The sequence below is a fragment of the Amia ocellicauda genome, chromosome 8 (genome assembly GCF_036373705.1).
Source record: "Amia ocellicauda isolate fAmiCal2 chromosome 8, fAmiCal2.hap1, whole genome shotgun sequence".
NCBI lineage: Eukaryota > Metazoa > Chordata > Actinopteri > Amiiformes > Amiidae > Amia > Amia ocellicauda.
This window is the reverse complement of record NC_089857.1, coordinates 44618063-44634711: the sequence shown is the minus strand read 5'-3', so window position 1 is coordinate 44634711 and position 16649 is coordinate 44618063. Positions and strand designations below refer to the sequence as shown.

Genomic DNA, 16649 nt, shown 5'->3' with positions numbered 1-16649 from the left:
CTCAATCCTCTGGTGCTTTTAAAATGTTGGAAAACCCCCAAACAAATGGACAGAAATACTACATCTGGCTCAATATGAAGTTGTATAAAAAAATGCTTCACAAAGAACATACCGGTCAAAACGTCTTTAACAGCAGTAATTAGTGTTTCTAATTGAACACACACTCGTAGTCATCGCATCGTAAACTGAACCAGTACTGGTGCGAGTTTTTTACATCTCATTCATCACTGTCGTGCACATCTTGAAGAAAACAAAACCTCAAACAAAGAAAGAAACAAGGGATAGGACGATAAATGATGGGACCGAAGCCCCCTGTTTTCTGTTTTTTTTTATTGAATCCTCGCCCAAATCGCCTCGCTGGGACCCTGTGTTGCCGCCGCTGTGCCGAGCTGTGCTCCGGCGGTGGGAGCTGCGCTGGTTTCAGGAGGCAGGCTGGTAGGTGTGTCTGAGGAGGACATGCAGAGTATATTAAAATGTGTTTGTCAGGAGGATGGCGAGAGAGAGAGAGAGAGAGAGAGAGAGAGAGAGAGAGAGAGAGAGAGAGAGAGAGAGCTGCACTGAGGCAGAGAGCACACGATCCAGCAGCTCAGAGCAGACGCTTCACTTCGCATCTGGTGTGAACATGGATTTGGGTCAGAAAAGCGGACTGTTCGCCCTGCTGTCTTTGGGCTTTTGCGGGCTGGCTGTGGCGCTGAGTGACGGTGAGTGTGATATTTGTGGGAAGACCATTGGACATATTTGTGTATACTTAATATATGCAGTTTTATAGATTTTGTAAAGAAGTGCATTAGCATTGGAATGAGCTGGAATAAGTTCTTAATTAGTTTACTTTCGGGTGGGTCGCATTGCAGCTTGAGGTTTGATTCACCGTTTTCAATTCGTTGAGTGTATTGTATGATGGTATTGTGAACGTTGCAATACATAGGCTAAGGGTTTAAAAGGACAAAAAAAACAAAAACAAAAAAAAAAACAGTTGTCTGAGCCCGTATTGGCATGCGGTGGTGTGTGTGGTACTCTGTGTGTATCCTGTGTGTTGGTCGGGTGGAGATGTGAAACAATGCGGTGATATCGGGAACATATTTGGAGATACGCAGCTCCAGTCAAACATCGACGGGCTGTGGAGCCCGCTGTGTATGGTCGCTTTCTCCTGGGAAATGTTTCATTGCTCAACATATCTACGCGACAGTGTACAGAGACCCTGTTTTAAAGCACACGATTGAAGATGATAACTATTCAAAGTAAAGTTATAATACGAGCATGCGGTTCATGTGGGTTTGGCTGTGCTGCGCTTTATTGGAGAGCCGCAGCAGAGGAGAGCATCTTTGCCCGAAGTTGCTCCGAGCCCTTAACGGAGACTCGCCAACACTTGCGTGCATCCCTGTCTGTCAGGGTGCTGTCAATGGGCAGATTGCAACCCTGTGATCTTATATGTGTGCGTGAAGACCTGCACAGAAGCGCTCGCACTCTTTTACTGCCACACACACAGACACCTATACATACAGACACACACCCCTACATACACATATCTGCGGTAATTATGTTCTCTCTGGAAACGAATGCACACTATTTTAGACTGACTTGCCTATGCAGACAACTCGGTCTCTGTGTATTTCCCATCGATAGACAGACGTGTCACCAGCTCGTCCTGCGGTCCGGATCAGTTGAGGGCAGAGCATTGCGCTTCCCTGCAAAGCGCTCAGGCTGTCATTGTCTCTCCTGCGGGGCTAACGCGGCTCACACCCTGGCGACGAGCAGTTTGGGAATGAAGTGTCGATGATGAAACTTTAAATAAGAGCTGATATGTTTATTTCTGGGTGGGCATTGAGGTACGGCGATAGAATGATGTATATTAGGATTTTTTATGAAAAAGCTGCATACAGTAAATGATTACCATAATAATCTATATATAGGCTACTTAGAAAAATAAAAATAAAGACATGACTCATATTGATTTTATACAGAACATCCCAATAGTAACGCAGTCCGTAGCTGAAAGTGCCTCCGATAAATTTAAGAATCATTACAGACCTGCATGAACTGGATAAATGTAACACAGTTGTACAGAAATTCAAGCAAAAATCTTGCAAGATGGCAATGGAAAATACAGTGTCACAACCGCAACCTAACAATAGACAAGTCTTTACACCAAGGGTTGTAGGGGTCTGGAACACGCTGCTTACCAATGCAGTTGATGCTGAATGAGTTCAATAAATTGCTGAATCTAATTCTAGATTTTAAATGCACTAATGTATCAAGTAATACTAAAGACAGTTGAGTGAGGTGGGCTGAATGGCTTCCTCTCCTTTCTAAAGGACGGGTGTTGTCAAATGTGCAGTATGTTGTGTTTGAAACTGAGAAAACTGAGTGATTCCAAGTAGTCTTCAGTAATCTGAATCTTAATACTGGAGACTCCAAGTACCGTTAGTATAGCTCAATGTGATTTTGATATGGCTCTCCTGTATGCCAGCCAGTAGTATTGCACTTAATAAAAGTGTTAAATATAATTAAATATAATAATCAGCCACATCAGGGGAAGGCACCTGATTGGATGAGCTGGTCTCGAATCCGGGCCATGCCATTGGAAGCTGTGGCCGGGAGTTCCCAGGGGGCACCACACGACGGCTGGGGAAAACGCGGTTCTCCACACTGGAGCGGCTTGTGCGGTCGCTCGGGCGCCTGCCGGGTCGGGGCATTAGCTGTCCCACCTGCATCGAGCCCCCCGATTAGTGTGATTGATGGGCCGTGTTTTGTTTGTTGGAGGACAAGTGCTTTGTCTGAAACCTCCTGGAGCAGCACGGATGTCGCAGCGGTGAGCTGAGCCCGGTAATTGGCGACTCCAACTTGGGAGTGAAGAAGGAGGCTTTTATCAATTGATCTACATATGAAATGTAATTATAATCTCACCATTGTCATCCTGCTTTTTAAAAACCTCTTCCTTGGCTTGAAAATTTTTGGAAGGGGCTTTAAAGTCACCATGCTGGCTGCAGAGTGGGGCCCTATCCATTATCGCAGACAGAATCTCCAGAATCGCACTGATTGTTAAGCTGATTGAAAAGCTTCTCAAGAAAGCTGCAACACAGTGGATACCCTGGGGAGTTATTAAAGAAACTATTTTTTTCAAAACATCCTACTGCATTTAGCTTTAATAACTTTAAATTGTGGTTTTCAGAAAGAAAGTCGGCAGAGTTTGCAGTCGAAAGGAATTTGCAACGTTGAGACAAAATGTGAGCCATTGTTGCACACCTTTACAGTTTCCTACAGGCTTCTGTGAAACACCAGCGCTGAAGCTTGTTTTCGTTCTGACCTAAACAAAAGGGACAGTCACTGATCTCCAGAGACTCAGCCATTTCCATCCCTCAAATCCCGTTTTCCTCCTTTCTCTCCTGTTTCTTCTCTCTGCTTTCTAGTCCCACTCCCACAGTGTGATTGGCCGCTTCTTCATCTTTTCTTTCCCCTCTTATGTCTGATATAACCTCCTCCAGGCAGCTCATTATTGGCTGGGCTTGTGTTGTTCTGCTGACCTGGAGCTGAGTGACAGCTTCTCCATATGAGAGTCTCAGGGTGTGTTACCTCTGCTGAGTGACAGCTCCGTTGTGTGTGTGATGTTCCTGGTGTTTCCTCCTGGGATGCACACTCATTAGTGGGGGTCACATCATGTTTACCTGATTGATATTCCACTGATTTGCTTAGAAACCTTGATTCCACACTTCTTTAAAGCATTTTTTTTTCCTTTAGAAACACAAAGCATGTTTGGAAGTCCAGTCTGTGCCTCTTTTCATATCCCCGTTTCAATGGAACTTCAGAACGATCCTTTTAAATAAATATTCTGCTGTGTTGCTTCGCTTCAGCTTTACCCCAAGAGAGAGACCATCCACAGATAATCTTCTTCCAGTGAGCCTCCATAAAATTTAAACTAACATGCAAGAGATTAATTGTACGAATCAGCTGGGATTTATATGTAAAAATGCAAACGAGTTAATAAATACTTTAAGTCAAACTCACTTAACATTTTGCTTCATAGACCACGAGAAGGAAATCAACTTTCATTTAATTTTCCAATAGAAACACGCCAGGAACTTCATACAAGGGTTTATGTAATAAGCTGTGTCGTGACTGTTATATGTAAAGACGATGACACACTGGGCTGTCAGTTTTTTCACGGAGTCCAGATGGAGAGAAACAGTTTCAGGGATACTTTGAGAACAAACGCTGTGGCAACTTTGTTAACAGAGAGCCAAGAATTTCCAAAGGGAACTTCAATCGAACAAAGAATTCAGACGGACAGTAGTGATGTGTGAGACAGTGCCAAGATGTATTGTGTAACAATTAAATATCATTCCTCCGTTCCAACAGATATCTCAGAAGCGTATGAATTTAACCCGGCCCTGTAATCAAATTTGGAATTCTTTTTCGAGATCGTTCATAAAAATGTACTCAAATGTTGTCGTGCTTGTTGTGGAACTGGAAACCACCACAAAGCGTTTAAGAAACTACTCAGATATCACAGATTGGAATTATCGCTCATTAGCCTGTGTCTCCGACTGCTAAAGAGGTTGGTTCTTTTGGTCGTTAATCAGTTTGGGCATCAGTGAAATGTTGGCGTGTGTTCTGAGCATCACTTCGCTTTTTGCTCACCTTTCACACTGAAACAGTTTTTGTGTGGCATTTATTTCTTAAATGGACCTTCACCCTGTCTAAATGGAGGTACTAGTAGCTTTCACAGGAAATGACAAACATTTTATTCCTATGAAAGCGTTTGCCATTGCCAGTTAAACAGGGCACCTGATGTCTTTCTTTTTCTAGAATAGATTTTGGGCATCAACCAATTATTTGTTCCCCTCTTTACTCTGGACTGTGCATTTAGAGGCATTAAGACTTCTTTAGTGCATTTAATCCATGTAACACCAAGTCCATCTCTCTATCTTTCATTTAGAAAAAACTTATGCACGACTTTTCACAGTTGTTTAGGTGAATAACTACTAAAAAGCAGATCAATGGACTCATATTTTTGAGTACCTCTGGCAGTATTACACTAGTAGTGTTGGAATGAATGAAACATCTTCCCTCTCTTTCTCGGTTAAGCAGCACCAGAGCGAACGCTTGCCCAACTGCTGCTCAGAATTTACTGCTTTTCAATGAGGTTGTTGTTCGTATTGAAAACTACATAAAATGCGGGAAATCAAATCAATCTGTTGTAAGTGCACCGTACATCTTCCTCGGGACCTGCAGCCTCATATGATTCATGTGCGGCTGCGGTTCCTGAGAACTTCCACGGAGGGACGGGTGGAATGGAAGGAGAGGAGATTGCCTTCATATTTCATCTTTAATGCCATTGATGATAATATATGTCAGGCAAGCCTAACTATGAATTGGAGCTCGCCTCAAGAAGTCAAGGTTACATAAAGGTACAGCTGAAGTTTTTAGATTTTTTTGGGGCTTACCTTGTCTGGGAATGACGTGTCGTGATTTATGAATCGGTCGTACAGTATTTAAACACAGGCTTGACAGAGAGTGATTGTGTTCATACAACCTTGTGCTCCACCGCCAGATTCCTCCCAAGACTTGAAACCCCAGCGTGGACGCATTCGTCTCAAAATCACATCTGCAGCTGTGTTTCCCATCAGGGAGTGTTCTGAGGGGGGATAGAAATATCCTTTAAACGGACCTATAAAATATTGATATCCTCTCCTCTTTCAAATATGCTGCATGCTCCCAGTTCACGCATTTTACTCAATAATGTTTTTACATCCAAATATCGTTTTATTCCACACAGTTTATGTTGTTTGCTCAAAACAAACGTGTAATATTATTATATGCTAGTGGCAATAAGCCCCGGGGTCTGGACGCAGGTGTTGCTGTGAAGGTCTCGATTCGCTCAAAGATGTGAGAATTTGAACACGAGTTGAACAAGACACCGCATCGCTGATCGTAATGCGTGAACTCTTAGGAATACATTAAGGAGTAATTTCCACATTCAGGGACCTGAGTCTGGTTTTATTTCCCCTCTAAGATGCTATGATATCCTCATGCTAATACGCTGAAAGAGTCGTCAAGGAGCCATTTGCAAAAACCTTGCTTGAGGAGGGGCCAACATAAAATAATATGGATTTTTTTTTGTACTTTATAGACTTTAGAAGCTGCTCTTAAAGTAATGCCTTTTTGCCTTTTACACAGTTGAACTGGGTGCTGTTTTGCATGTATAATACACATCAGTTTCCCTATGTAATATATGTATAGATAGTTAAATATATATAAATATGTGTGAAACATGGGGCAGGGTTGGATAGAGGGAGTGGATGAAGGGTACTGAGGATGTTTTACTCTCAAATCTTGATTTAAGTTGTTGGCAGTTGTGGTCAGACTTCATGTCCAAGAAAGCAACAGGTCTTACCTATTGGGATTGGCCAACTAAACTCCTCCCCTGAGTGAGTATGGCACACCTGTTTGCCAGCTGGGGAACACCTTGAATACGTCAATAAACACCTTGAGTCTGAGATTCACTAACAGACCAGGGCCAGGAGAGAGGGGTGCTCCTTGTTTGTTGGCGACATGCGTTATACCAGTCTGGTCTTTGGTTTTGTTTAAGGGGTCTGGTTTATACATGCTAAGGGGCTGGAACTAATACATTAAAATGTTGTCAACGTTGTAACTAAACCACCAGAGCACTGGCATTAAGCAACTATTAAAACCCTTTAACAAACCAAAGGACAAATCTGGCCAGCTGTGACCCAGAACCCTGAAGCAATGTCAACAAATTTCAACGTCAAAAAATCTAATTGGCGGCACAACACATCGGAGATCAGTCCTCTGAGGTGTGGTGTTTGAGTGACTTTGAATATTATTCCCCTCTTTACCTTCATCAGCCGTCGTTAGAGTTGTGCTAAGTCTCACTTCCTGCTTATTAAGCTGCAGACTGTGGAAAGATGCTTTAAATGAATCGTTCAAGCCCCGGCTGTGTTGAGCACCAATACTGAACCAACTGTTGGCCTATTGCATCCTACAGGCCAGCTGTATACACTGGGGGAGCACCGATACCCTTGTGAGATTTACAGAGTGACCTTGACCCTCCTCTCTAACCACATTTATACTTACTGACCACATTAAGAGTCTGTTTTTCAGAGCAGGTGAATGGGTTTCTCTCTGGCTCCGGTGAGTAATTGTCCTGTGTATAAAATCAATGGCTCATAAAATGGTACTGAGATCATTTGCCGAGTATTATGGTCCACTTTTGTTTCCAGTAAATCCCGGTGCCTTCATGGTGGGGGCGGGCCGGTGCCATTGTTTTTAAAACCATTCAGCCATTTTAATTCCCTCTTTTATTATGATCTGTAAGTGCGTGTTGAGTCTGGTTGAGTAAATCACTTCTTATTTTATTGTACTTTGGTGCCGGTGTGGCTGCTATCAGATTGTGCATTTATATATGTAAAATGCAACGTGGAATGCTGTATCTGAATGAGTGTATTTAATATAAATAAATAAATACAATTCAAGTAAAGGCTAATTGAAGTGAGTCCCGTTAAGGACTGCGTTTCTTCTCCCCGCAGAGTGTAATTATGGAGGTTATGGGAAGCACTGTAGTGATGTCGATCGTAGCGCAGACGCCGTGCTGTGTTTCTAATTGTGTAATAGAGTTCAGGGCTGGCCGTCGGGAAATCCCAGCTACGGGGACAGGTTTGTCCAATGGGACGGTGCTGAGACGGGCTCAGGGGATGAGGCGCTCAGAGACAATGATACCCTTCCCGGCTGCATGGAGTTCTGCCAATTAACAATTATGTGGTGTGATGTGAAAACCTCAGCGCAGGCTTACATTCAATTTAAAGGTAGGTACCAGATATTGTAAGTACATAAATAAACTCATAAACTTGACTTCCAATTTCAGGCAAGAATGTGATCGTGATCATGATTACACTCCATATTTTCCATATTTATTTGGCAGAAGACTAATACTCTTGTGTTTTGCTTATGTGTATAGGCTGGGGAGGGTGCGGGTGAATGTAGCATCTGACACTGATTGTAACTGAGACCTGTGCAAAGCAGGACAAAGCTTCTCTCACTGAACCGGCACAGAAGATCAGTTGAACGTCTCTCCTCTCCACACAAAGAAAGTGTGTCTGTGCGAATCTGATCGTTAATTATTTATTTATCCTTGGATATTGAGCGTTTTCAAGGTGCTGCTGTTGGAGACTTCACTTGGCTTTTACTTGTGTTTCTCTACTCTGAACAACGTTCCTCATGTCAGGAAACCCAGTCTGAACTTCCAAAGTGCATCAGGGCGGCGGTGCTGAGAAGATGCCTTGGCTGGCTTCACCCGTGTCTGCTGTGTGGGTGTTGTGTTTCAGTACGGGCATTTTGTGTGCGTGGCTGTTTGTGAGTCTGTGTCTAGAGACTCTGCAGGTTGTGCTGTTGGGTGAAGGTAGACACGCAGAATTGAATGGTTGTTCAGTTCATCGCAGACGATGGTCAGTTAAGTTCATGCTCTGCGGACTCATTACGGTCTGTATTTGACATGCTGGGCGTCGTTCCCTTTCGCTTGCACAGGAACAGCCTGATCAGGTTGTTTTTATACGCAGTGCATGAATCCCATTTCAACACCGTTGTACTCAAAAGCCCTTTGATGTTGTGTTTCATCCTTCAGGATTGCAATGCTTTTAGACCACTCCACCTGTTGTATGCTTTCTTTTCTTTTTCTTTTTTTCTGCTTTCCTTCAAAGAAATCGAAAAACATTACTTATTGGGAAGAATAAGCTGATGTGAAGTATTTCTTTAAGGAAGAAGCTGGAGAATGTGAAGAGGAAATTCAGAGGATTCAATGCTTGCTTCTTAATCGTGACACAGTCCGGGGTGTCGGATGTCTGGGAATCAGGGCTGAAAGACTCGGGAAAAGTGGGGGGAGCCTTTACAAAAGCTGTCAACAGAAAATAAATAACTTGACTCGTCTTCTCTAACTAGCCACTCGAGTATAAAGTCAAGGCGTCGGTGAGGGAGGATTTGGCAAATCTCGTAGTCGTTGTGGGAAACCTGTGGGTCGTAAGTGTCGTTTTCCAGTCTAGGTCGGGTGATTAAATCGGGGTCTCGGTCAAACCTTGTTTGGTATCCAGGTTGTCAATCTAGTATCCGTAATCTCTCTCTGTGTCCACTGTAAAGCTCTCCTCACGCCCTCCTTGCCTTCCCCCTCGGGTACTCTGCGTCTTCCTGCAGGAGGGTCCGTGTGTCTGTATGGCTCGGGGGGATCATGTGCAGTAGCACATTTTTTAGCAGACATTTGCTACATTTACTAGTATTTACAAGTAGAAGTTTGGAGTTTGTGCAGTTAAATTACTTAGTGATGACTACAAGCAGCGTACGCCTTATCTGCATTCATGTACCGATGTAACTGATTTACAACTGCTGTTCGGTTAGTGTCACGGGATTGTCAAGTGTGTCTAATCAGAAAAGATGGATTTCCCTGGACTGATGTTTCTTCAGATCAGATCATTCACAGTAAAAACATGTTTGCAACTCATTTGTGTAAATGAATGGTTTATTACCTGCTTTCGGTGCACAATGCTTATATAAACCAATCATTACTGAGTGTGTTTAGACGAGATTATCAGCGCTGACAATTGCGTTTGTCCCCTCTGCGTGTCAGTCCATGCGTCGTGTGTCGGTGTGCTGCTCGCTTTGTGGCCCTGTTAGTGTGTTACAAATGAGTGATTGTGACAAGGCCCAGGGTAATGTATGCATTCAGATCAGGTCTGCTATTGCAGCAGCACAAAACACAGCATCTGTCTGTGTTTCTGTGCGCTCTCAGTGAGGGCTGTTAGTCCTTCCTCTGATGCTTTAGCTCAGCTGTTTGCGCAGTGGACTGGTAATGGGCAGAGAAAGGCACAGTTGACATCTGGAGAGGACAGGCTGGAGACACATCACCAGCCCAGAGAGACGGACGGCTGGCCATTGAGTGAAGTATTGCCTGGAGCGGGGCAGGCTATGAGGAAAGGGACGGATCCTGTAGATGTTCGGCACAGACACAGACAGCAGGAGCGCGGCAAGGAAGACATATGTTCAGGGAGGGGCTGGCAATAATCCTGGCAGGGGAGCTGGTTGTCGATGATGGGGACATTGCTAAAATAAACAGGTTCATCAGCAAGCTGTCAATCACAGCAGCACAGACAGCGTTTGGAGCCTGCGCTCAAATCCCCCCGCCACGATTAAAATGTATTGTTTTCCCTTACATATTTATAGCAGCGCTTACTATAACTCATACATAAACAATACAGTCGAGGCTTAATTATGATAGATTATTGCCTCAGCGAGTGGAATTACGAGACCATTGACCACAAAGTCTATTTGTTCTCGAATCGCAAATGCGATTCAGAAACACAATTCCCAGCAAGTCGTTCAGAGAAACACACGTGATATCCACCGTGTCTGCGGACGTCTGGATGAATGCAGCCGTCTGGGCTTAAAGTTCAAGATGAATCGCTGCCATTACCTGCCTTAGTGATGCGTTCCAGTGGGAAGTGTCACTTTTTTTATTCAGTAATTATTCGGATCCTTATCCCAAGATAAAGTGCGTCAGGTGCATAATAATCATCATTTCAGTTTTTTGTGAGTGTTCAGATTTAAAATCAAGAAGTTTTCTTTGCTTTCTCCCCCCCTGCATATTAATATCAAACTGTATATCTATATTTATGCACAGTATTGACATCATATTCATAAAAGCTGGTCTGCAGTTTTCCCATAACCCCTTGATATAGGAATGTTAATATAATGCACCGTAGGCGTCCTTAGTTGGCATGACAGGCTTGCAGACTAGTTCTGTTCTTCTGTGTTTCATAAGAAAGCCCTGCCACTTCCAGAGCCGGAGTGCTGTCGCATATTTAGTTCAGTGAGTGGGATATAGATGGCAGCTGATGGCGGTTAATTTGACAGGATATTTAACACCCACAGACTCCCTGATTGGCCGGCAGGACTGTCTTAGCACTTGGATAGTTGGAAATCTTGTCAGTGTTTCACAAATACTGAGACAATGGCTGTCAAAGCCGGGCCACAGGAATTCAAATAATAACAAAGCTTTGACAGCACATGTTGGATTTAATAAAAACAAACGCTTGTCTTTTGTGACAAAGTTCCTCAAAAACAAACCAACAACAAAAAAAACAACAATAACAGATGTGAAATCGTGCCGCGTTTAACTCGCCCTTTGATGGAGGACTCTGTAAGACATGGATGCCAGTTCTTCCCTTTCCCGTCATAAACCAAGTTGTCAGCTGTGTGATCATTTTGTTTGTTTGTTTAGGCTCCTTTACATACAGAAATTATCTTTCACTGGAATCACCTTTGGTGAACAATAAACATCCCCAAAGTGACCCGTCATGTCACCCTTTGAGACGATTTGCTAATTCCTAGATATTTCTAGAGAATTGGACACATAAAACTCCCAAAAAGACACTGGCAGTCCTTCATATTGTTTTATCTTTAATCTGTGTAGCCTCCTGTGTAGTGTTTTGTATTGCATTCTCCACTAAGATATGTATATGGTATACATTTCTGGGGTTGTGCTCTCTTAACCCCATGAATTGAAGCATGTTGTTCTTTACTACAGAGCAAAGCAAGATTAGTATGTTTACAAAATTGGAATACTGCGTGTTGCTGCATGTTGTTGCGTGTTACTTCATGTTGCTGCGTGTCAGGGTCTGCGAGTCAGGGTGCAGGGAGACACTGCATGTGGTATTACTTACCTTCCCTGCTAGGTGTTGCTGCACTTTGTGTGTCTTTACTCGACTGAGCCTCCGAGTTGGGGTGGTGCAGGTCTTAAATTCCATCGGGATCAATTTCCTTTCTCTGCTGAAGGTATTGTGTGGTTTATATGACAATCAAATCTCCCTTTTGAACCTTTAATTGCAACAGCGAGCATCCCTGCCCTTTCCCCTGATATATGTCTCCTCGGGACAGTTTAGTAATGGACTTTCTTTGCTCAGGCTGCTTTTCGCGGTGTAATCTTTTATTTTCATCGGTCTGAAGCAAAAGCAGTTTTCTTTGTTATGTGCTCGTCTGATGACAGGCCGATCCTTATGCTTTTATCCTCCACCCCCCCGCCCTTCTCCCGCACAAAAACACATTTAAAATGTTAAGATGTTTCTATTCTGGAAGATAAGTTTGTGCATGTTTTATTGTCTGACTGTAAAATCTTATAAAAGACACTCAACGTATATAAGGCCTGTTTACAAAACGCCTGGATCTCAGACACATTAAGCTGTAAAAACAATTGTAAACACGTCACAAACCCGCAGATGAATGTATGTATGAACCAGCTCTGTGTGATCTTGATTATGCTGTGATTTAGGTGGAACTGCCAAATTTCAGGACTCAAAAGCAACCCGAGCCGTTGAGGTATGAAAACAGCACTGAATGATAACAACACAGAGTTTAGACACGGTTTTCATTTTGTCCGAGACCTGAAGGTGCGGTCATACGGCGCAGTCATCATTTGGATTGTACGGGTGTCAGTCAACGCAAAAAATGAAATCTGGCTGCCTGTCAGCTGCCACCACCACTCAGTACTGGTGACAAACGAGAAAAGCAGCATCTGTGTCTGTCCTGCTCGTGTACGCAGCTGCTGTGGAAAGTGTCTGTACCCTACGCTTGAAACGGTGTCATAGCAGTTTAATTCAGATTGCTAATTTAGCTATATTTGTGTTTCAGTGACATATTTTCAGAGTCTCTTCAACACCGAGGTTTCAGTCTTCTGAAAACTAAAAATGCCGGTTGAATGAACTGACAACAGACTCATGGTGTACTGTGAGACATTGCTGCTCTATTTATTTCTATTGTATTTATTTTAGAAATGGTAATAATAACAAAGTGCATGTTCTTTTGTCCTAGATTGACTGAATCTGTTTTAAAAATAAGAATACCTCTGTTCATATTCACTCATTAACTCATCCATTTCCAGTACACGTTATGAATCAGCTGATTGGTTAAGTCAACATTTTAAATTGGACTGAGCTGGAGGATGCGTCAGGGGCTCCTATAAAGGACTGAGTGCACTGTGCGTGTCTTACGGTCAAACGTGTGAAACAACTGCCTGTAGTACAGCCCTGTCAGCAGGATTACCCTGGTGCGTGCGGTAAATAGTGTACTTTGTGCTTCATCTTCAAAACACAGAGCGCCAAGCAAAGCCAGTGTCTAATGACTGGATGACTGAAAGTCGTAATTCAAGAGAAGTCCTATTTGATTGCCCAAAATGCAGAGATATGATTACGGACAATGATTCTGCACTCCTGCAAACGCTGAGTGTGAGTCCCTTTCACTGCAGAGCAACTTCAGGACGCAGTTTTATATCTGTAGGAAGTTATTTTATTTTGTCATTGTTACACAGAGTTTGCAAAAGCCCATCTGAAGCCATGAGTGGAGGCACCTCTTGAGATGTTTTTCATGAAGATTTTTTCTATGGCGGCGAGACCCTGGGTGGGGTTGTTTATGTCTCTCTATCTCATTGATATGCAACGGGTCGTTAAAGCACTGTAATGGATTGTTTCTGTGCCGTGTAGTTCGTTCCAATTCAACAACTGCTTCTTCTATATTATACTGATGAATTGCTGGTTGGCAGGACGGCGGCACCTGCTGAATATATATACTGTGTTTGTTTTTACTGATTGTAAAATTGCACTAAGGGTGAGACCAAATCAAAATGCTGACCTACCAGCAAATTGCAAAGAACAAATCCGTACCCTGCCGCGGTTTAATTTATTGTTAGAAGCCACTTTTTTATTTATTAACAGTATAAACCTGATGGGGTTCAACTCTGTAATTTATGGTTCGCAGGCGGATCAACATCTTGATTTGCTCTCCGTCTGTGTTCATGTGAATTTAATTCTATCTTCTGGAAAGACCAACAGAACCTGCTTTTACATTTTTAATTTCTTACATATAAAACGTGTATTCATGGGGTGTCAGAGTCAGGATTATTTTAAGACTCTTAACCCCTTAACTCCTTGTGTCCGTTACAATGGACGTCACATGGTAGCTTGTATTTTATTGGCTTTTGTAGCAGTTAACACCACTTACATCCTCAAGTTCCTTTGCCAATCAAATGGCAGTATAGCTCATCTTGTAATTTGACAAAAATCCACCTCATTGAAGTAAAGAAAATGTTTGCATGTTTTATTCACATTTATAGAAATTGGTTGCAATATTTTATAGTTTTAATAAAATATTTAAAGATGGAACTTATTAATTAAACTTTAATATCAGATGTTTGATTACAAGTTTTTATACAGGATTTTTTCAAATATTGACATCCATTGGCAGGTCACAAACCTTGTTATTGCACTGAGTTCTCCAGTACTGATTAAATACTTCTCTACAGTACATCAGAACAAGAAAATGAGTTGATAATAACTATAAAATCAAATATAAAATAAATTAAAATAATATAATAATACAATTACCTCACACTGTACAATAACTATAGTGCAGTCTAATGATCTCACACTGTACAGTAAAGGTAGAGCAGTCTAATGCTATATATGATGCTCTCATGTGATGCTGATATTGGTATTTTATAACTGTTTGGACCCAATGTCCATTCAAATGGACAAAAAACTTTAACAATTAAAGAGTTTTGATGAAAAGTCTAATTTCTGGTTGCATTAAAGATACAAAAAGGCATTGTAATATTTTTTCAAAACCTTGGAACATAATTCATTTCTGCATGGTTTAAAAACCATTTGGGTATTCCCACAAAATGTGTAAATGCAGTCAAATGCATTGTCCTTGCCTTGTTATACTGCGCTGAGTAAAGTTATTCCAATGCTTACTCAAGCCTCGGGAGTCGACTGTCAACACGATCCGTCCCTCCGGGGAAACCCAGCTTGCAACCAACAATCACACAGAAACATCTGACCTCCAGCAGAGAAAGAGTATTTCTTGATTATCTATCTCTTTGATAATAATGGATGTATGTTTATTTTCCAAACGGCACAATCAAACCGTAATTTTGGAAATGTCAAACTTCAGAAAACAGCAGCTGTTACAGACAAATTGTGGTCTATTCTTGTCTTGTCATAATTGTCACTTTGACATGACAGGACGCTCGGTGTGAGTACGGAGCTCCAACTTAGACCCGATGTGGAAATGAGTAGCAGATGTTTTTGACTTTTTTCTCCTTTTTTAACTCATGTTGAATTATCAAGCCGGTAATGCAGAGGAGAGGCAGGGGAATATTAGAGGGATTTGGGAGATGGGGTGACAGGACAGTTGCTGGGCAGACCTGTATTGCACACATCAGCAAATCGGCAGCAGGAAAACTAAAGGGAAAAAAGCACGGATCAGCTGATAAAATGGTAAAACATGTTTCTCCTTTTCCCTAGAGAAGATTTTTGCAAGAACATATGCGCTCGGAAATGTAATATCATATTGTGAGTTTTTAAAGCACAATCCAAAAATACAATTAAAGGAAACTAATCAAAACAGAAAACAAAATCTATTAGTATGTATAAATGAATAAATGCGTAATAATCTATATCAGAGGTTCCTATACCTGGAGGACCCCCTACCCTGCTGGTTTTTGTTCCAATTAAGCTCTCAATTACTTAATTGAACCCTTAACCTTAACTGATCTGTATAAACCTTTTACAAAAATATATCTAAGAAATCATCTGGGTAGAAAACAAACCAGAGGCCATGATGGCTCTGAGTTTACAACACCCTTTGTACTTCCCCTCGTTGCCTTATAGTATAAGACGCTTAGAAACTGAACTGAGACTCATGTGACAATCCGGGACAATCAGTTGCCCAGTCAGTCCGAATGAAGAGCAGAGGAGGTGTGTGTGACACGGGAGCTTGAATGAGTTTAAGAGAAGAATGAGGACAGTGTCAATATAATCTGGGAGATGATGGTGCCTGTGTTAGCACAAGATGAAGATGAAAAATACCACCATATGGAACTTCAAAGTATTCCTCAAACCAGTGTCTCTCAACCTCCTGACTTTAATCGAATAGTGGTTTATAGAGCTCTGAAGGTAGGGTGTCAAACAAACACCATTTCAAAAATATCCATGGACTACAGAAACCATCTCCGACGGCAAACCCCTTCACTGATGCATCTGTTGATTTACAAATTGTGACTGATATGTGCATGGAAGAATGTGATCTTGTGGATTTCATGACCAGATCTACACTTCTCTTTACTCTTTATGCACTTCTGCATAGTCAACATACATGGAAAACAGATTCATATGTTATCCGCTCTCTGGGTGAAACAAGGTCACCCGAGACCCCGAAAGTGCCGGCAGATAATGCTTCAAACACGTCTTCTCTCGGCTGCTTGTTTTCTCTTCCTTTTGAAGGATTTTGAACACCATGATCAAACTCTTATCTAGGCTGAATGGTTTCTGATGGAGAATTCACATTAAGAAGAGAAATGTACTCAGTGTATATTGAACATTATCCAGACTAGAATGACCAAATTCAATTTAGTAAATGCTGTATATACAGATTCCATACTGGAGCCCAAAGCCCCTTGATTTTTCATCACAGACTATTTGGGAAAACATAGTAAGAGATCACTCCAAGACCAATTAACTAAATTAATCAATTAATAAGCGATTTTGCTCTCAGATGTGTTTACATACGAAGGCTCTTTTCATCTGTAGTGCTGCTTTTAA

General features: G+C 42.0%; 1 protein-coding gene across 1 annotated transcript in view; it reads left to right on the top strand.

The window, feature by feature from the left end:
* The first annotated feature begins 577 nt into the window (after positions 1-577).
* Positions 578-16649, top strand: part of cntnap3 (contactin associated protein family member 3) — an 88065-nt gene continuing 71993 nt past the window's right edge. Inside the window, exon 1 of the mRNA XM_066711628.1 lies at positions 578-701. Within this exon, the coding sequence (XP_066567725.1) occupies positions 623-701 (79 nt within the window). The 5' untranslated portion in view covers positions 578-622. The remainder of the gene's footprint in view (positions 702-16649) is intronic.